This window comes from Heterodontus francisci, chromosome 3 (assembly GCF_036365525.1).
Source record: "Heterodontus francisci isolate sHetFra1 chromosome 3, sHetFra1.hap1, whole genome shotgun sequence".
In the NCBI taxonomy this organism is placed as follows: domain Eukaryota; kingdom Metazoa; phylum Chordata; class Chondrichthyes; order Heterodontiformes; family Heterodontidae; genus Heterodontus; species Heterodontus francisci.
In genome coordinates, this window is record NC_090373.1 from 166,089,636 (window position 1) to 166,112,052 (window position 22,417).

Consider the following 22,417-nt stretch of genomic DNA (forward strand, 5'->3'; position numbering starts at 1 on the left):
TCTGGGCACCGCACTTGAGGAACGACGTGAGGGCATTGGAGAGAGTACAGAAAGGATTCATGAGAATGGTTTCAGGGATGAGGAATTTCAGGTATAAAGACAGATTGGAGAAGTTAGGACTGTTTTCCTTGGAGAAGAGAAGGCTGAGAGGTGATCTGATAGAGGTATTCAAAATCATGAGGGGTCTGGACAGAGTAAATAGAGAGAAACTGTTCCCACTCGCGAAAGGATCGAGAACGAGAGGACACAGATTTAAAGTATTTGGTAAGAGAAGCAAAGGTGACATGAGGAAAAGCTTTTTACGAAGCCAGTGGTTAGGGTCTGGAATGCACTGCCCGAGAATGTGGTGGAGGCAGGATCAATTGAACTATTCAAAAGGGAATTAGACAGTTATATGAAAAGCAAGAATGTGCAGAGTTACAGGGAGAAGGTGGGGGAATGGAACTGAGGGAGTTGCTCTTTCAGAGAGCCAGTGTGGCCAGTCTACTTCCAAGCAGCCCAAGCGCATCACTGAACATTTCAATGGAATTTTATTATCCACCAGGCTCTATTTAGAGATTGACACAAGGCAGTTTTAGAACAGATTAATAATCTGAAGCAGAGAGTAAAAGACAAATTCTTGACCCACTGATGAAAAAGCAATTACTGAACTGTTGAGTGTTTCTTCTCCATTATATGAGTTTACAGATAAGTTTCAAACCAGATACTGAAAGGTGTATGACTTCAAAATAAAGAGTTAAGTTACTGCCAGTTGATGTGTCATGGAAATGTCTCCAGAGTTCATTTGTAGTGAACAGTCTCCTATCTTAACAGATCCATTATTCTTCACAAAAAGGTGGTAGATACAGTAGTTTTGCCTAAACTAAAATAAGATGTTAAGAGTCACTACTTCAAATTCAACCCAGAGCCTTGGGTTATGTGAACCAGTTGGGACATTGGTAAATTTAGTAGACTCTGCAAGAGCTCAGCCTGCAATGCTCCACGAGATCTCAACTCCAGCACGACAACCACAAGTCTCAGACCTTTCAACACAAACTAACAATCTCAATCCCTCTTTACATCAGCAAATACATACGAAAATAGGAATGCAATTTTTTTTTTGAACAGTGCAGAATGAAGCACCTTTGAAGGAAACACCCAATAAAGACTTTGGTCACAATATTTTTTAAAAGAAATCTCTGCAGACTACTGAGTGGGAGCCTTACTAAACTGTTTAAATATGAACATGGAAGATGCTATAGCATTTAGGTTTCAAAATTTAGTGCGAAATTAAGTATGAATGAGAGCACCTTACATTAATAGCTTTTTGAATTGATCACAGTGTTGCACAGGTTTCACAATAGCTACAGACCATTTCAAATCTCCCCTGAAGACACTCAAAGGGGAGGAATTTAAGATTTCAGAAAATCCCTAGTTCGGAGGATGAAGTAACAGAAATGGGAAAGGTCAACTTTGACTTGAACAGGAATGCAAAACTGGCAATATTAAAGCTGTCAATGGAACTGAACATCAGGTGAGACATGTAACAGGCAGAAGATACATCATCCAAGTCCAATTTTTACCCTCAGGATCTTTCCTATCCTGGCGTGCTAACAGCTTGTTTAACATATGTGGGCAAGAAAAAAAATGAATCTCAAAGAAGAACAGTACAGCACAGGAACAGGCCATTCGGCCCTCCAAGCCTGCGCCGATCTTGATGCCTGTCTAAACTAAAACCTTCTGCACTGCCGGGGACCGTATCCCTCTATTCCCATCCTATTCATGTATTTGTCAAGATGCCTCTTAAACGTCATTATCGTACCTGCTTCCACCACCTCCCCCGGCAGCAAGTTCCAGGCACTCACCACCCTCTGTGTAAAGAACTTGCCTCGCACATTCCCTCTAAACTTTGCCCCTCGCACCTTAAACCTATGTCCCCTAGTAACTGACTCTTCCACCCTGGGAAAAAGCTTCTGACTATCCACTCTGTCCATGCCACTCATAACTTTGTAAACCTCGATCATGTCACCCCTCCACCTCCGTCGTTCCAGTGAAAACAATCTGAGTTTATCCAACCTCTCCTCATAGCTAATGCCCTCCAGACCAGGCAACATCCTGGTAAACCTCTTCTGTACCCTCTCCAAAGCCTCCACGTCCTTCTGGTAGTGTGGCGACCAGAATTGCACGCAATATTCTAAGTATGGCCTAACTAAAGTTCTGTACAGCTGCGGCATGACTTGCCCATTTTTATACTCTATGCCCCGACCAATGAAGGCAAGCATGCCGTATGCCTTCTTGACAACTTATCCACCTGCGTTGCCACTGTGACCTGTGGACCTGTACGCCCAGATCTCTCTGCCTGTCAATACTCCTAAGGGTTCTGCCATTTACTGTATATTTCCCACCTGTATTAGATCTTCCAAAATGCATTACCTCACATTTGTCCGGATTAAACTCCATCTGCCATTTCTCCGCCCAAGTCTCCAACCGATCTATATCCTGCTGTATCCTCTGACAAACCTCATCACTATCCGCAACTCCACCAACCTTCATGTCGTCCTCAAACTTACAAATCGGAACAGCTACATTTTCCTCCAAATCATTTATATATACTACAAACAGCAAAGGTCCCAGCACTGATCCCTGCAGGACACCACTAGTCACATCCCTCCATTCAGAAAAGCACCGTTCCACTGCTACCCTCTGTCTTCTATGACAGAGCCAGTTCTGCATCCATCTTGCCAGCTCACCTCTGATCCCGTGTGACTTCACCTTTTGTACCAGTCTGCCATGAGGGACCTTGTCAAAGGCTTTACTGAAGTCCATATACATAACATCCACTGCCCTTCTTTCATCAATCATCTTTGTCACTTTCTCAAAAAACTCAATCAAATTAGTGAGACACGATGACTGAGACTACCTGCACTCCCTTCCCTAGGTTCATCATCCACCAAGTCCTTCTCTTTGGTGAATACTGATGCAAAGTACTCATTTAGTACCTCGCCCATTTCCTCTGGCTCCACACATAGATTCCCTTCTCTGTCCTTGAGCGGGCCAATCCTTTCCCTAGTTACCCTCTTGCTCTTTATATATGTATAAAAAGCCTTGGGATTATCCTTAATCCTGTTTACCAATGACTTTTCATGACCCCTTTTAGCCCTCCTGACTCCTTGCTTAAGTTCCTTTCTACTGTCTTTATATTCCTCAAGGGATTCATCTGTTCCTAGCCTTCCAGCCCTTACGAATGCTTCCTTTTTCTTTTTGACTAGGCTCACAATATCCCGCGTTATCCAAGGTTCCCAAAACTTGCCAAACTTATCCTTCTTCCTGACAGGAACATGCTGGTCCTGGATGCTAATCAACTGACGTTTGAAACACTCCCACATGTCAGATGTTGATTTACCCTCAAACAGCCGCCCCCAATCTAAATTCTTCAGTTCCTGCCCAATATTGTTATAATTAGCCTTCCCCCAATTTAGCACCTTCACCCGAGGACTACTCTTATCCTTACCCACAAGTACCTTAAAACTTATGGAATTATGGTCACAGAATACCTCGAGCCTGGGTTCTAATGTAACCCAAATGTAACTCAGCTGAACTTGGGGTAACTCAAGTAGATAAAACTTCCTGACCTGGGGATATGTGTAAAAACTGCTTCACTGCCAATAGGTTGTTTAATGAAGGTGGTCCTGACCCCTTGGCTCGATGAGACTGGAAAGGAGCCATTGATGTCAACAGGACAAAGTGGGACCACCACTTTGAAGCATTATTGCTATACCGAGACCATGGTAGGGAATCTTGAGCTCAAACTGGCTGCAAAGAGGGCTCTAAATAGCCTTGGCCAGTGAAAAGGATGACCAACTGATAAGCCAGCATCTTCCTTAAGGTTCTGCTGATCTATCTTGTAAGCCTTCTACTTGCCAAAATCCTCTACTTATCAAATAGTAAAGACCGAGTTGAAAGACTTCAAGTATACTTGCCAGTATCACATCACACGAGAAAGAAAAATGGTTTCTATAGATTTGACTATTCCAATGCACTTCTGAGCAACCTCCCATCTTCCAACCTCCATAAACTTTGCTGCCCATGTCCTAACTCGCGTTAAGTCCAGTTCACTCAATCGCCCCAATGCTCACCAACCTATACTGGCTCCTGGTTAAGCAGCAGCTCCATTTGAAAATTCTCATCTTTGTTTTCAAATCCCAAATCCTGCCATGGCCTCGCTCCCTAAACCTCTCCCTGACTATCTCTCTTTCCTCCATTAAGACATCCCTTAAAACTTACATCTTTGGCCAAACATTTTCCCATCTACCCTAATATTTCATGCAGCTCGGTGTCAAATTTTGCTTTAGAACGCTCTCGTGAAGTGCTTTGAGATGTTTAAGGGGCTATATAAATACAGTTGTTCCCGCTTATCGTACTTGTGAATCATTGTTTCATAAGGTGAAGCTTTAATAATCTGGGCTTGCAGTGAAACCCATGATTGTGAAGTAGTTCAACAGTCATCCAGATGCTCTCCTTAAACCACCAGAGCCATGATTCCCCTCTGGGCAAAACATTCAAACCCAATAGCTAATGAGTTTTACAAATGGTCACTTAAGCTGACCGATATAACTCATCTTTCTACTGACAACCCAACTTTTTTTTGCTGCAACACAGGTGGAAGAGTGCAGAGGGAGAAGTGACAGAATTGAACTTTCTGGCGTACATTTATGATGTTATGGTTTTGGTCTTTGTTCTTGTGATTTTTGCTAGAGATTGATTTATGGAGTACCATGGGATTTTCTTGTTCTTACATATCCAGTACAAGTTACAGAAAGCTGCGCCTTTGTAAGTCACTGCGGTTACCCTGTGAATCAGCTGATTCAATTTGCGAGGACATATTGTTTTCACGACGGCGCTGTTTTTCATCATCCCATATGGCCTGCAAGCCTGGGTTTCTGCCAATCTGAGCTAAAAAAAACAAGGGGAAGAAGTCAGCACTCCTCACCTAAAGCCACTGACTAGACAACACCTCTAAATCAGAACATAGAGTTTCCAAATCTAAAAAATTGTATGCATTCAATTTTTAAAAATTAAACACTACTTAAAATCCTCATCAAGATACTTGGACATATTGCCTAACCAACTATTGCATATCAAATAGGTTCAAAACAAAATTACTTTTTCACAAGATACAATCACATACTGGTTCTACATAAATCAAATGTTATGGGGTGAAAGATAGAAGAGCCAGAGAATTTTAATCCTGTTAACCACAGTAAAACCATTTTTATAATACCTTCAATTTCTGAGCGATTTAATATATCAGCTGCAACTGCATCCACTTCAAGCTCACAGGTGCTCTGCCGATCAATGTCCTCAAGCACTAAGGAGCTGCAGCATAACCAAGAGTTGAATTAATGCTTTATGCAAATGAGAATACTTCCATCTGTGTACAGTTTATTCAATAAAACTGCATATCATTCACATATACTGGGATTATAGTGTAAGCTGATCAAATGCAGCATCTTCCAACAGAAACTGGTTACAAATAACTTAATGTACCGACAGGGAGAAATTCAATATGAAGGAACCACAGCCTGAAAGATAACTCAGACAAAAATGAACGGTTGATTTCCAATTCCTAATGCAGTAGCAGAGCAGTCAAAGGTGCAAGGAAAGCTTATAGTTTAAAAATAAAGTTGAGAAAATACCAGTGGAAATAAGTTTCCCACTAGAAGAGCAGCATAGAATCTATTTCTTCCAATTTCCCTAAGCTTAAAAAATGGCAGGGGGTTGGGTGGGGGGGGGGGGGGGGGGGGGCGGTCGGGGCTGGGGAATAAAAGATCTCCAGTTGAAAATATACTGGAAATATTATAAGTAGAGTAAGCCAAGACCAAATGTGAGACAAGATAAATGTATTGACCAGAACAGTATCCTGTTGTTGTTCATACTGAACATCCACATTTCAATAACCTTAGATAAGGAAGAACCATAATTCAAGGTTTTTCTTCAGCACCTCTAGGCTTGGTTCTAAATTTTGCAACTATCATGGAAATTTATTTTGATTTTTAAAAAAAGATTTCACTAGTCATCAGCAAATGTATTCTCCACGTCAAGTCTCAAAGGCACCGTAAACGAAAAGCCACCAGTTCTGTTCCTGTTAGGAGTCAGCAGATCTCAACTGAGACATGAACCTTAACTATTCAAAACACAAAGCTAGTGCAGGATGGCAAAAATGTAATTTCAAGAATGGTGCTCCTCATTCCCAGATTCCTTTAGGCACCCACACTATAAATCTCAAAATTAATAGTGTAGCAATCTCCCCATGTGACCATTAATACTTGACCACTGAATAATTCATTAGAAGCCAATATATACGCCAGTGACCCAATTCCTGCCTCAACACCTGCCAACTTCTATACTCTGAAGTTATGTCTGAATTGTGAACTTCATCCAGAATGACGCTGACACCAACTCTCTCAACTCCCCCGCTAAATTATCAAACTGCTTATATGATATCCAGTATTGAATGAGCAGAAATTTTCTCCAATTAAATATTGGGAAGACTGAAGCCATTGTTTTAGGTCCCTGCCCCAAACTCCGTTCCCTGGTTATTGGCTCCATCCCTCTACCTGACAGCAGTTTGAGATTAAGAGTCTGTTCGCAACCTTGGTATCACGTGACCCCAAGATGAGCTTCTGATCTCATATTCATGCCATCACCAAGATCACCTCCAGAACATGGCCGAGCTTCACCCCCATCTCAACTCATCTACTGCTGAAACCCTCATTCATGCCTTTGTCACCTCTGGACTGGACTGTTCCAATGCACTCCTAGCTGGTCTCCCACATTCTACCCTCTGTAAACTTGGTCATCCAAAACTCTGCTGCCCATGTCTTAACATGGCCAACTTCTGTTGCCATGCTCCGTTGCCCTATCACCCTGTGCTTGCTGACCCACACTGGCTCCCAGTCAAGCAACAACCTGATTTTAAAATTCACATCCTTGTTTTCAAATCCTTCCATGGCCACACCCCTCCCCATCTCTAATCTCCTCCAGACCCATAACCCTCTGTAATGTGCACTTCTTAAATTCTGGATTCCTGCGTGGATCCCCTATTTTAACCGCTGCACCATTGGTACCTTCAGTTGCCTAGGTCCCAAGTTCTGGAATGCCCTCTCTACCTCACTTTCATCCTTAAAAGAAACTTCTTAAAACCTACCTCTTTGACCAAATTTTTGGTCATCTGAACGAATATTTCATGTCGCTTGGCGTGATACTTTGTTTTATAATGCTCCTGTGAAGCACCTTGAAGCATTATGATGTTAAAGGTACTACATAAAATATAATTTCATAGAATTAGAATTATTACAGCACAGAAAATGGCCATTCAGCCCGTCGTGTCTGTGCCGGCTCTATGCAAGAGCAACTTACTTAGCCCCGCTCCCCCATCTTTTCCCTGTAGCCCTGCAAATTTGTTCTTGTTGTCCAATGAAATTCTGCACCACTTGCTTGTCAATCATCAGTCTATTTAACGGAGGAAAGCAGTGCTGTAGCTTGTGACAATGCAACAAAAGAAAATTAAAATTAATGTGAAAATACTCCAAATCAGAATAGTAAATATAGTGAAGGCTTCAATTTGGAAAGGCAGAGGGTGGCAGGGAGCAGAGGTGTCAGTCTTCTCAAAGAGAATTCTAGCTATGTAGTGTGAAAGCTTTGGCTTGAGCTACTGCTTCCACCACAAAACTCATGAGAAAGCGGGCCAACACAACCGCTAATGGGCCACTCATGTCAGCCATAAAACTGACAGAATAACCTTTCATTGGCGAGATCTTACGACTTGCTGACCCCCTCAAATCTAAATGAGGGGACACAATCACTGACCAACGCAAGCAAATGGACCTCTGGGTTGAGCACTACCTAGAACTGTACTCCAGGGAAAATGCAGTCACTGAGACCACCCTCAATGCAACCCTGTCTCTGCCAGTCATGGATGAGCTGGACATACAGCCAACAAAATCAGAACTCAGTGATGCCGTTGATTCTCTAGCCAGTGGAAAAGCCCCTGGGAAGGACGACATTACCCCTGAAATAATCAAGAGTGCCAAGCCTGCTATACTTTCAGCTCTGCACGAACTGCTTTGCCTGTGTTGGGATGAGGGAGCAGTACCACAGGACATGCGCAATGCCAATATCATCACCCTCTATAAGAACAAGGGTGACCGCTGTGACTGCAACAACTACCATGGAATCTCCCTGCTCAGTATAGTGGGGAAAGTCTTCGTTCGTGTCACTTAAAACAGGCTCCAGAAGCTGGCTGAGCGGGTCCATCCTGAGGCACAGTGTGGCTTTCGAGCAGAGAGATCCACCATTGACATGCTGTTCTCCCTTCGCCAGATACAGGAGAAATACCGTGAACAACAGATGCCCCTCTATGTTGCTTTCATTGATCTCACCAAAGCCTTTGATCTCGTCAGAAGTGGTCTCTGCAGACTACTAGAAAAGATTGGATGCCCACCAAAGCTACTAAGTATCATCACCTCATTCCATGACAATATGAAAGGCACAATTCAGCATAGTGGCGTCTCAGCAGACCCCTTTCCTATCCTGAGCGGCGTGAAACAGGGCTGTGCTCTCGCACCTACATTGTTTGAGATCTTCTTCTCCTTGCTGCTTTCACATGCATTTAAGTCCTCAGAAGGAATTTTCCTCCACATAAGATCAGGTGGCAGGTTGTACAACCTTGCCCGTCTAAGAGCGAAGTCCAAAGTACGGAAAGTCCTCATCAGGGAACTCCTTTTTGCTGACGATGCTGCATTAACATCTCACACTGTAGTGTGTCTGCAGAGACTCATCGACAGGTTTGCAGCTGCCTGCAATGAATGTGGCCTAACTATCAGCCTCAAGAAAACGAACATCATTGGACAGAACGTCAGAAATGCCCCAACTATCAATATCGGCGACCACACTCTCGAAGTGGTTCAAGGGTTCACCTACCTAGGCTCAACTATCACCAGGAACCTGTCTCTCGATGCAGAATTAAACAAGCGCATGGGAAAGGCTTCCACTGCTATGTCCAGACTGGCCGAGAGTGTGGGAAAATAGCACACTGACACAGAACACAAAAGTCCAAGTGCATCAAGCCTGTGTCCTCAGTACCTTGCTCTACGGCAGCGAGGCCTGGACAACGTACATCAGCCAAGAGCGACGTCACAATTCATTCCATCTTCGCTGCCTCCGGAGAATCCTTAGCATCAGGTGGCAGGACCGTACTACCAACACAGAAGTCCTCGAAGCGGCCAACATCCCCAGCATAAACACCCTAGTAAGCCAGCGGTACCAGAGATGGCTTGGCCATGTGAGCCGCATGGAAGATGGCAGGATCCCCAAGCACACATTGTACTGCGAGCTTGTCACTGGTACCAGACCCACCGGCCACCCATGGCTCCACTTTTAAGACGTCTGCAAACGCGACATGAAGTCATGAGACATTGATTACAAGTCGTGGGAGTCAGTTGCCAGCGATTGCCAGAGCTGGCGGGCAACCATAAAGGCGGGGCTAAAGAGTGGAGAGTCGAAGAGACTTAGCAGTTGGCGGGAAAAAAGACAGAAGCGCAAGGAGAGAACCAACTGTGTAACAGCCCCGACAACCAATTTTATCTGCAGCACCTGTGGAAGAGTCTGTCACTCTAGAATTCGCCTCGATAGCCACTCCAGGCGCTGCTGCACAAACCATTGACCACATCCAGGCGCTTACCCATTGTCTCTCGAGACAAGGAAGCCAAAGAAGGTGGTGAGATTTTACTACTTGATGACTGCAGTCAAAAACTGAAAGGCTCTTGTATTGGCAAAATTACTGACCAGACTACTCATTAGCAGAACTTTACAAAACTCCAACTGTTGGCTTGGTCCAGGCACCCAACTGAAAGTTGGTACTCAGATGCTGAGCACAAGCTATGGAAAAAAAGTTAAAGTAATGGATTGTGGAAGACTTTTTCTCAAAATAAACTAGAGCTAGTCTTGACCAGTACTCTTCAACGGGACACGTGCCAAATGTCAAGACGAGTCTTTAAGTTAAATCAGTAAGATACCTTCAGGTCCCAAGCTGCTTTAAAAAAAAGAGACACAACAGGAAAAGGGGGAATGAAATACAAGTACGAACCATGTACTAACTACATTCTGAAGGAAGATCATGGATGGGCAGCTGAGACCTGTTGATTGCATTTCCTGTGGAACGTGGGAACTTCAGGACACTTCTCAAGTCATGGGGGACATGTTTAGGAAGTGCCTTCAGCTGCTTAAGCTCGAACTCAGAATTTCCTAGCTTAAGGGGCAGCTGGAGTCATTGCGTAGCATCAGGGAGGACGAGTGTTGCCTGGATCATACATTCCAGGAGGTGGTTACCCCAAGGCAGAGAGCGCTCAGGATAGGAGATGGATGGCCATCCGGAAGAGTAGGAAGAGGCTGGAAGCACAGGAGTCTTCAGGGTGTGTGCGGCTCTCGAACCAGTACTCCGCTTTGGAGACTGCTGACATGATACCTTGAAGGAGTACAGTCCAGATTATGGCACCTATGTGTAAAGTACTGCACATGAGGGAACAGCAAAGAACAGAAATGCAATTGTTATACAAGATGCCATAGCTAGAGACACAGATGGGCATTTCAGTAACCGTCATAGTGAGTCCCGCATGGTGTGCGACTTCCCTAGTGCCAGGGTAAAGGACATCACAAAGAGGATGCAGAATATTCTGCAGGGGGAAGGGAGTGAGCCAGAAGTTACGGTACATGGGCAAGGGCAAGGGCACGGAGGTCCTACGGTCAGAGCTTCAGGAGCTAGGGAAGAAGCTAAAAAGTAGGACCTTGAAGGTAGTAATCGCTGGATTACTCCCACTAGCGAGAGTAGAAAATAGGAAGATAGGGAGGATCAATGCATGGCTTGAGGCCTGGTGAATGAGGGAGGACTTCAGATTCTTGGGACATTGGGAACAGTTCTGGGGCAATTCAAAAGGGATGGCTTGCACCTCAACAGGACTGGTACCAATGGCCTTGTGGAGAGGTTCACTAGTGTGATCTAAAGGGAGGATTCAAACTAAATTGGCAGGAAGATGGGCACCAGAAGACAGAAGTAGAAAACAGAAATAAGGTGCATAAAGCAGTGAGAGTTTTGGATAATACTAGAGAAGGAACTAGTACCATATTAGACAGCAGACGAGGGAGGATTACGAGGAATGCAAAGACAGGTTTTATATTGCATATATGTAAACGTATAAAGTGTGGTGAATAAGGCTGGTAAACTACAAGCACAAATAGCTGTGCGGGAATATGATATAGTGGTAATAACGGAAACATGGCTTAAAAATGGTGAGGACTGGGTGCTCAATATTCAAGGATACAAAGAAGATTGGTAAGTAAAAAAGGGAGGTGAAGTGGCAGTACTGATTAGAGAAATCAGTGTTATAAAGGAAGACGTGCTTAAGGGTTTAAGGACAGAATCCGTCTGGTTAGAGTTAAGGAGCAAAAAGGATATGATCACACTACTGTGACATTCTATAGGCCTCTAAATAGTGAGAGAGATAGAGCAGCAAATCTGCAGAGAAATCATAAGAGGTGTCCAACTATAGAGTGGTGATACTGAAGGACTTAAATCACCCAAATATCAATTGTGATAGTGTTAGTTTAAAGGGGAAGGAGGGGGAGGAATTTCTGAAATGTGTTCTGGAGAACTTCCTTGACCAGTATGTTCTCAGTCCAACTATGAAGGAGAATTGCTGGCTATTGCTGGGGAATGGGGTGGGACAAGTGGACCAAACTATTTGCGGGGAAACACTTGGGTAAGAGTGATCATTTCATATGGTTTAGATTAGTAATGGAGAATAGCAAAGAACAATCTAAAGTAGAACTTCTAAATTGGAAGGCGGCCAACTTCATTGGGATGAGGGGGGATCTAGCCAGGGTAAAATGGAACCAAAGATTGACAGGAAAAACTAATTAAACAACGGGCAATCTTTAAGGAGGCAAGGTTTCAGATACAGACTAGCTACATCCCAACATGGGCAAAAGATAAGGGAACCAAAGCCAGGGCTCCTTGGTTGACGAAGGAGATGGAAAATATGATGGAACGAAAAAGTGTATAATGTTCTTTTTTCTTTTTTCTTTTGGGCCTCCTTATCTCGAGAGACAATGGATACGCGCCTGGAGGTGGTCAGTGGTTTGTGAAGCAGCGCCTGGAGTGGCTATAAAGGCCAATTCTGGAGTGACAGGCTCTTCCACAGGTGCTGCAGAGAAATTTGTTTGTTGGGGCTGTTGCACAGTTGGCTCTCCCCTTGCGCCTCTGTCTTTTTTCCTGCCAACTACTAAGTCTCTTCGACTCGCCACAATTTAGCCCTGTCTTTATGGCTGCCCGCCAGCTCTGGCGAATGCTGGCAACTGACTCCCACGACTTGTGATCAATGTCACACGATTTCATGTCGCGTTTGCAGACGTCTTTATAACGGAGACATGGACGGCCGGTGGGTCTGATACCAGTGGCGAGCTCGCTGTACAATGTGTCTTTGGGGATCCTGCCATCTTCCATGCGGCTCACATGGCCAAGCCATCTCAAGCGCCGCTGACTCAGTAGTGTGTATAAGCTGGGGATGTTGGCCGCTTCAAGGACTTCTGTGTTGGAGATATAGTCCTGCCACCTGATGCCAAGTATTCTCCGAAGGCAGCGAAGATGGAATGAATTGAGACGTCGCTCTTGGCTGGCATACGTTGTCCAGGCCTCGCTGCCGTAGAGCAAGGTACTGAGGACACAGGCCTGATACACTCGGACTTTTGTGTTCCGTGTCAGTGCGCCATTTTCCCACACTCTCTTGGCCAGTCTGAACATAGCAGTGGAAGCCTTACCCATGCGCTTGTTGATTTCTGCATCTAGAGACAGGTTACTGGTGATAGTTGAGCCTAGGTAGGTGAACTCTTGAACCACTTCCAGAGCGTGGTCGCCAATATTGATGGATGGAGCATTTCTGACATCCTGCCCCATGATGTTCGTTTTCTTGAGGCTGATGGTTAGGCCAAATTCATTGCAGGCAGACGCAAACCTGTCGATGAGACTCTGCAGGCATTCTTCAGTGTGAGATGTTAAAGCAGCATCGTCAGCAAAGAGGAGTTCTCTGATGAGGACTTTCCGTACTTTGGACTTCGCTCTTAGACGGGCAAGGTTGAACAACCTGCCCCCTGATCTTGTGTGGAGGAAAATTCCTTCTTCAGAGGATTTGAACGCATGTGAAAGCAGCAGGGAGAAGAAAATCCCAAAAAGTGTGGGTGCGAGAACACAGCCCTGTTTCACACCACTCAGGATAGGAAAGGGCTCTGATGAGGAGCCACCATGTTGAATTGTGCCTTTCATATTGTCATGGAATGAGGTGATGATACTTAGTAGCTTTGGTGGACATCCGATCTTTTCTAGTAGTCTGAAGAGACCACGTCTGCTGACGAGGTCAAAGGCTTTGGTGAGATCAATGAAAGCAATGTAGAGGGGCATCTGTTGTTCACGGCATTTCTCCTGTATCTGACGAAGGGAGAACAGCATGTCAATAGTCGATCTCTCTGCACGAAAGCCACACTGTGCCTCAGGGTAGACGCGCTCGGCCAGCTTCTGGAGCCTGTTCAGAGCGACTTTGCCAGGCAAATTCTTCAAGGTGAGAATCAGGCCAAATACAATAGGTGGACGGGGAAAGTGAAACAGAAAAGGCAGCTAGGGAGAATATGAGAATAGAATGGCAGTTAACAAAGGGGAACCCCAAAATCTTCTACTAGCATGCAGATAGTAAGTGAGTAGTAAGAGGTAGGATGGGGCCTAAGAGGGACAAAAAGGGTGATACAGAGGCACAGGGCAAGGCTAGAATACTTCATGAGCACTTTGAATCAGTGTTTACTAAGGAAGAGAATGCAAACAAAATTTCAGTAGCAGAGATGGTAGCGGTAACGCATGGGGTGAAAATTGATGGGAAGGGTGTAGTGGAAAGGCTGGCTATGCTGAGAGTGGATAAGTCTCCTGGTCCGGATGGCTTGCATCGCAGATTGCTAAAGGAAGTAGGAGTGGAGATAGCGGAAGGGCTTGCTATAATCTTTCCATCTTCCCTTGGTATGGGGCAGGTGCCAGAGGATTGGAGTGGCAAACTTGACAGCCTTATTCAAGAAAAGGTGCAAGGACATTCCTAATAACCACAAGCTGATTAGTTTAACATCTGTGATGGGTATGGTTTTAGAAATAATTAGGGGGAAAAAAAATCAACAGGCACTTGGAGAGGTTTGAGCTGGTTAAGGAGAGCCAGCTCATGCTGACTAATCTAATTAATTATTTTGGTAAAGTAACAGAAAAGGTTGATGAAAGGAAAGCAGAACATTTTGTCTATATGGATTTTAAGGAAGCATTTGTCAAAGTACCACATAAAAGGCTAGTTTTTAAAAAACTGAGGCTATTAGAGTAGGAGGGTTAGCGCCAGCTTGGATAAAAAAAATTGGCTCAAGGACAGAAAACAGCAAGTCATGATAAACGGTTGCTTTTCAGACTGGAGGATGGTAGACAGTGGTGAGAATTAAAGATCAAAATTTGCCAATGATACCAAACTTGGATGTGTGGCAACCAGTGAGGATGGGTCAACAAAATACACAGACAAATGGCATTTGGAATTTAATACAGACTAGTGCAAGGTGCAGCATTTTGGCAAAAGGGAGAGACAATATAGACTAAATGCCACAGTTCTAAAGAGTGTACAGGGAAAGTGGGACCTTGGGCAGGGCGTTCATGTGCATAGATCTTTGAAGGTTGCAGGACATATTGAAAAGGTAGTTAGAAAATCATATGGGATTTTGGGTGTCATAAAAAGTATGGAGTACAAAAGTAGGGAAGTTATGCTGAACCTTTATAAAGCTCTAGTTAGGTCACAACTAGAGTATTGTGTCCAGTTCAGGTCACCACACTTTTGAAAGGATGTGAGGGTTCTTGAGAGGGTGCAGAGGAGTTTTACCAGAATGGTTCCAGGGATGAGGGATTTTAGTTACAAGGTTAGGTTGGAGAGGCTGCGGTTGTTCTCCTTGAAGCAATGGAGATTGAGGGGTGAATTGATAGAGGTGTACAAGATTATGACAGGTTAAGATAAAGTAGACAAAGTAAAGCTGTTCCCATTAGTTGATGGTACACAATGACTAGGGGACCCATATTTAAGGTTTTGGGCAAGAGATGCAGGACAGGATGGGGGGGAAGAATTTTTTTTTATAAATGCAGTGAGTGGTAATGTCCTGGAACTCACTGCCTATGAGGGTGGGGGAAGTAGAGATGAATGATTTCAAAAGAAAATTGATGGGCACTTGCAGGAACTAAACCTGCAGGGATAGGGTAGGGAATGGCACTGATTAGATTTCTCTACACAGAGCCAGCATGGGCTTGATGGGACGATTGGTCTCCTTTTGTGCTGTAATGACTGACTCGAGTTAACAAAGTTTGGATAGGTGGCCAAAGGCATAGTTGAAATATAAATTTGGAAGTGAACTCTGAAGGTGGAGAGAGATTTAATGAGGAGTAAGGCAAAAGAACTTTAGACTGCAGGGCCATGATGGCTGACGGCACTGGCATTGAAAATAGAGCAGAGCAAGGAAAGTGGGGCTATGCACAGAGGGACATAGTTGGAAGAGTGGACGGTGAGAGTTTGGAGCCAGAGCAGCAGCAATGAAATTGGCTAATGCGATGGAGGGATTTGTAAAATAGAAAAACAATTTTGAAAATAATCTATACACTGGAGGATGAGGAGCTAGTGGAGGCCAGTAAAGACAGAAATGATTGTAGAGCTACCCAGTTTGGAGTGCATACATTCTAAAGCTGGGCTGCTGGTAAATGGAAGTAGACTGAGCAAAGCCATCCTATCTTCAAGAAAAATGCAACCAAGTTAGAATGATTCTGAAATACCACCAGATGGAACTAACCCATTTTTAGAACACATTTTTAAAAAAACTTATGGGAAAACAGCTATCAGCTTCAAACAATAGGAGAAAACAAAGGACCGTGCTGTGGCTCTGCGCAGTAAAGGGTTGTCTGGAGTTATCAACAAACTCTTATACAAAAGCCAAATACCGCAGATGCTAGAAATCTGAAATAAAAACAGCAAGTGTTGGAAATACTCAGCAGGTCAGGCAACATCTGTGGAGAAAGAAAGAGTTAACATTTCAGGCCAAATGACTTGAAACAAAGACTTTCAATGGGCAGAAATCCTCAAGTGAATGGCAGGTCTATTGCTGGAATTATATGGAGGGTAAACAAATATGGTTTTCATTACTAGCCAACCTTGGTATGTCATCTTCCTCCCATCTTACAAAGGAGCAACTAAAGGACTTCTCTGATGGTGCTGGCGATCCCTTAGGCTTGGTAGAGATGGGGCTTTTCCATGACTTTTCATTCTGTTTGCTGCTGGTGTTGCTAAATTCGGAACTGGCTTTTTCAGGAGGGCATTTTCCACGTTGGTCACCTGTGGTTAGAAAGCAAATCCCATTGAACTTGATGTCTCACCATAACCAAACACGTCGTCAATTATAGAGGAAAACAAGACCGTCTCCTACTCCCTGGCACAGATCACTGGTACTCCAATATTGTGTGTTAGCACACTGGAGACATCTTTTTAGGTTGAAACATAGTAGTTTTTTCCTCCAAGGACTTGCCACTGAGGAAAACCACAGTGTGAGCTGCTTTCCAATAATGTGGTCAAATGGCAGTTGAGAACAGAGTATACGTGGGCTAGCTGACATTTCACACATTAGAATCAAATATTAAATACCGAGACAGATCATCATGCCATGGTGCATTTTGCAATTTCGAAGAAAATCTCAAATCAAAGAAATGGTTCAGAAATAACAATTCAACCAAACTATTGAGCACTGTTGCAAAAAAGAGACATGCTGTCAAAGCTTTTCATCTTGCACTCATCAGAACAGATGCAAGAATGCCAAATTTTAAAGGGAGCAGCAATTTAAACTGCAAAAAATAAAAAGGGGTGCAGATCGGTTGGCAAGTCAACTGTGGTTGTGACATTGCCATGGAGAACGCACCAGGGAACTATTGTCTCCCACTCGTTTAATTTAATTCAAAAAAGGTAAAACACCTCGACATGTTCCTTTTGTCTGCAGAGGACAGGCCCTGGCATATCAATATATATAGCTTTTAGCAAGCTTAAGTGAGCCACGCTGAAAGCCCGTCTGATAATCTTAGATTGGTTCTTAGTGTTAATTCTTAACACACTCAGGATTGTTCAGCAGGTGCTGTCCAATCGCAGGATCACATCTAACCTCACACATTGTGTTCTGAATTATGCAAGTATGGGCTGACTGAGTACGGTCAGTATTCTGCCCAGTGCAAACAGCCGAAGGCGCCTGCCGTTTGATGCGATTCACCAGTCATGCAGCGTACGGCCTCTGTACCTGTCATTGCACCGGCACTGAAATTCATATACCGCATTACTCATTTCTGCAGTAGGCAGAACACCTTTTGGCTTGACAGCAGCATCCAGTTAGTGGAAAATATCACTTGTGTTGCTACTGCATAGTAGCATGTGAAACAGCTAGATTCATCTCATGCTGAATTTTTTTTTTGAAATATCTTACCCTTACAGGGTAATTTGGAGGTAGACTGGGCACTCTTCAGGTCTGAAAGTTCCTACAGCTCCACGTGCTATAAGATTGGCCTTAAATAGGACCAAATAGGACCAGAGCCATTTGCTCAGCATGCAAGCTTGATGCCGAAATAGAGCGCATTGAAGCTATCTTGCAGGATAATGGCTACCCTGATCAGATCATTGCTCAGTGTGCATCGCATATACTCACGGATGGGAACTTTTCAGGTCTGAAAGTGGCAGCCTTAGGCCCATTCAAGTTCTACAAGTAGCTACATGTAATCTGCCTAGGCATTAGGAAATGCATGCAAATGGCCAGTTGGCTCATTTGTCCCTCTCTAGTTCTGTGGCTAATCCCTCTGTTTGCACCCTTTCCATGAGATCAGCATAAGATCTGGAATTTACTGCAAGATATTGTTTATATGACCCTGTATCATACGGGACAGTGCTATGTTGTGCTAGCATTACTGCGTCTCATCACAGCAGTTTTAAAAATCACTTTCTGATGAGCTTTAAAAGTGGAAAATAGAGAACATGTCATGTACAGGAAATGTGTCCAGCTGCAGCTCGTTAGACCGCATGACGGCTCTCGAGCTGCGGATGGACTCACTTTGGAGTATGCGCGATGCTGAGGAGGTCGTGGATAGCACGTTTAGCAAATTGGTCACACCGCAGATTAGGATTGCAGAGGGAGAAAGGGAATGGGTGACCAAAAGGCAGAGAAAGAGCAGGAAGGCAGCGCAGGAGTCCCCTGCGGTCATCTCCCTCCACAACAGGTATACCGTTTTGGATACTGTTGGGGGAGATGGCTCACCAGGGGAAGGCAGCAGTAGCCAGGTTCATGGCACCGTGGCTGGCTCTGCTGTTCAGAAGGGTGGGAAAAAGAGTGGAAGGGCTATAGTCATAGGGGATTCGATTGTAAGGGGAGTAGATAGGCGGTTCTGTGGTCGAAAACGAGACTCCCGAATGGTATGTTGCCTCCCAGGTGCACGGGTCAGGGATGTCTCAGATCGGCTGCAGAACATTCTGAAGGGGGAGGGTGAACAGCCAGTTGTCGTTGTGCACATAGGCACCAATAATATAGGTAAAAAACGGGATGAGGTCCTACAAGCAGAATTTAGGGAGTTAGGAGCCAAGTTAAAAAGTAGGACCTCAGAGGTAGTAATCTCAGGATTGCTACCAGTGCCACGTGATAGTCAGAGTAGAAATGACAGACTAGTCAGGATGAATGCGTGGCTTGAGAGATGGTGCAGGAGGGAGGGGTTCAGATTTTTGGGACATTGGGACCGGTTCTGGGGGAGGTGGGACTATTACAAATTGGATGGTCTACACCTGGGCCGGACTGGAACCAATGTCCTTGGGGGTGCTTTTGCTAACGCTGTTGGGGAGGGTTTAAACTAATGTGGCAGGGGGATGGGAACCAAATGAGGTCAGTGGACAGTAAGGAGGTAGTAACTAAAGCCTGTAAGGAACTAGATAATGAAGTCAGTGTGACTAAGGGAAAGAGTAGGCAGGGAGCAGATGATGAAAGCAAAAGAGACTGGTGGTCTGAGGTGCATTTGTTTTAATGCAAGAGGTGTAGTGGGTAAGGCAGATGAACTTAGGGCTTGGATTAGTACCTGGGAGTATGATGTTATTGCTATTACTGAGACTTGGTTGAGGGAAGGGCACGATTGGCAACTAAATATCCCAGGATATCGATGCTTCAGGCGGGATAGAGAGGGAGGTAAAAGGGGTGGAGGAGTTGCATTACTGGTCAAAGAGGATATCACAGCTGTGCTGAAGGAAGGCACTATGGAGGACTCGAGCTGTGAGGCAATATGGGCAGAACTCAGAAATAGGAAGGGTGCGGTAACAATGTTAGGGCTGTACTACAGGCCTCCCAACAGCGAGCGTGAGATAGAGGTACAAATATGTAAACAGATTATGGAAAGATGTAGGAGCAACAGGGTGGTGGTGATAGGAGATTTTAATTTTCCCAACATTGACTGGGATTCACTTAGTGTTAGAGGTCTAGATGGAGCAGAATTTGTAAGGAGCATCCAGGAGGGTTTTCTATAGCAGTATGTAAATAGTCCAACTCGGGAAAGGGCCATACTGGACCTGGTGTTGGGGAATGAGCCCGGCCAGGTGGTTGAAGTTTCAGTAGGGGACTACTTTGGGAATAGTGATCACAATTCCGTAAGTTTTAGAATACTCATGGGCAAAGACGAGAGAGGTCCTAAAGGAAGAGTGCTAAATTGGGGGAAGGCCAACTATACCAAAATTCGGCAGGAGCTGGGGAATGTAGATTGGGAGCAGCTGTTTGAAGGTAAATCCACATTTGATATGTGGGAGGCTTTTAAAGAGAGGTTGATTAGCGTGCAGGAGAGACATGTTCCTGTGAAAATGAAGGATAGAAATGGCAAGATTAGGGAACCATGGATGACAGGTGAAATTTTGAGACTAGCTAAGAAGAAAAAGGAAGCATACATGAGGTCTAGGCAGCTGAAGAAAGACGAAGCTTTGAAAGAATATCGGGATTGTAGGCGCAATCTGAAACGAGGAATTAAGAGCGCTAAAAGGGGTCATGAAAGATTTTTAGCAAACAGGGTTAAGGATAATCCCAAAACCTTTTATTCATATATAAGGAGCAAGAGGGTAACTAGAGAAAGGATTGGCCCACTCAAGGACAAAGGAGGAAAGTTATGCGTGGAGTCAGAGAAAATGGGTGAGATTCTAAACGAGCACTTTGCATCGGTATTCACTGAGGAGAGGGACATGACGGATGTTGAGGTTAGGGACAGATGTTTGATTACTCTAGGTCAAGTCGGCATAAGGAGGGAGGAAGTGTTGGGTATTCTAAAAGGCATTAAGGTGGACAAGTCCCCAGATCCGGATGGGATCTATCCCAGGTTGCTGTGGGAAGCGAGAGGAAAAATAGCTGGGGCCTTAACAGATATCTTTGCAACATCCTTAAACACGGGTGAGGTCCCAGAGGACTGGAAAATTGCTAATGTTGTCCCCTTGTTTAAGAAGGGTAGCAGGGTTAATCCAGGTAATTATAGACCGGTGAGCCTGACGTCAATGATAGGGAAGCTGCTGGAGAAGATACTGAGGGATAGGATCGATTCCCATTTGGAAGAAAATGGGCTTATCAGTGATAGGCAACATTGTTTTGTGCAGGGAAGGTCATGTCTTACCAACTTAATAGAATTCTTTGAGGAAGTGACAATGTTGATTGATGAGGGAAGGGCTGTAGATGTCATATACATGGACTTCAGTAAGGCGTTTGATAAGGTTCCCCATGGTAGGCTGATGGAGAAAGTGAAGGGTCCAAGGTGTACTAGCTAGATGGATAAAGAACTGGCTGGGCAACAGGAGACAGAGAGTAGCAGTGGAAGGGAGTTTCTCGAAATGGAGACGTGCAACCAGTGGTGTTCCACAGGGATCCGTGCTGGGACCACTGTTGTTTGTGATATACATAAATGACTTGGAGGAAAGTATAGGAGGTCTGATTAGCAAGTTTGCAGACGACACTAAGATTGGTGGAGTAGCAGATCGTGAAGGGGACTGTCAGAGAATACAGCAGAATATAGATAGATTGGAGAGTTGGGCAGAGAAATGGCAGATGGAGTTCCATCAGGGCAAATGCGAGGTGATGCATTTTGGAAGATCCAATTCATGAGTGAATTATACAGTAAATGGAAAAGTCCTGGGGAAAATTGATGTACAGAGAGATTTGGGTGTTCAGGTCCATTGTTCCCTGAAGGTGGCAACGCAGGTCAACAGAGTGGTCAAGAAGGCATACGGCATGCTTTCCTTCATCGGACGGGGTATTGAGTACCAGAGTTGGCAGCTCATGTTACAGTTGTATAGGACTTTGGTTCGGCCACATTTGGAATACTGCGTGCAGTTCTGGTCACCACATTACCAAAAGGATGTGGATGCTTTGGAGAGGGTGCAGAGGAGGTTCACCAGGATGTTGCCTGGTATGGAGGGCGCTAGCTATGAAGAGAGGTTGAGCAGATTAGGATTATTTTCATTAGAAAGACGGAGGTTGAGGGGGGACCTGATTGAGGTGTACAAAATCATGAGAGGTATAGACAGGGTGGATAGCAAGAAGCTTTTTCCCCCAGAGTGGGGGATTCAATTACTAGGGGTCACGAGTTCAAAGTGAGGGGGGAAAAGTTTAGGGGGGATATGCGTGGAAAGTTCTTTACGCAGAGGGTGGTGGGTGCCTGGAACGCGTTGCCAGCGGAGGTGGTAGACGCGGGCACGATAGCGTCTTTTAAGATGTATCTAGACAGATCCATGAATGGGCAGGAAGCAAAGAGATACAGACCCTTAGAAAATAGGCGACATGTTTAGATAGAGGATCTGGATCGGCGCAGGCTTGGAGGGACGAAGGGCCTGTTCCTGTGCTGTAATCTTTGTATGCCTTTTTCACCACCCTATTAACCTGCCCTTCTGCCTTCAGAGATCTATGGACAAACACGCCAAGGTCCCTTTGTTCCTATGAGCTTCCCAGTGTCAGGCCATTCACTGAATACTTCCGTGTCACATTAATCCTTCCGAAGTGTATCACCTCAGACTTTTCAGGGTTAAATTCCAGCTGCCACTTTTCTGCCCATTTGACCATCCCGTCTACATCTTCCTGTAACCTAAAACACTCCACCTCACTGTTAACCACTCGGCCAATCTTTGTGTCATCCGCGAACTTACTGATCCTACCCCCCACAGTCATCTATGTCGTTTATATAAATGACAAGCAATAGGGGACCCAGCACAGATCCCTGTGGTACGCCACTGGACACTGGCTTCCAGTCACT

General features: G+C 44.7%; 1 protein-coding gene across 2 annotated transcripts in view; it reads right to left on the minus strand.

Moving 5' to 3' along the window:
* rev3l (REV3 like, DNA directed polymerase zeta catalytic subunit) overlaps positions 1–22,417 on the minus strand; it is a 282,330-nt gene that overhangs the window by 154,828 nt on the left and 105,085 nt on the right. For both annotated transcript variants that reach the window (XM_068027364.1, XM_068027373.1), the window contains exons 5-7: positions 16,289–16,469; positions 5,261–5,355; positions 4,828–4,932 (exon numbers count right to left, since the gene is read on the minus strand). In XM_068027364.1, coding sequence (XP_067883465.1) covers positions 4,828–4,932; positions 5,261–5,355; positions 16,289–16,469 — 381 coding nt within the window. The remainder of the gene's footprint in view (positions 1–4,827; positions 4,933–5,260; positions 5,356–16,288; positions 16,470–22,417) is intronic.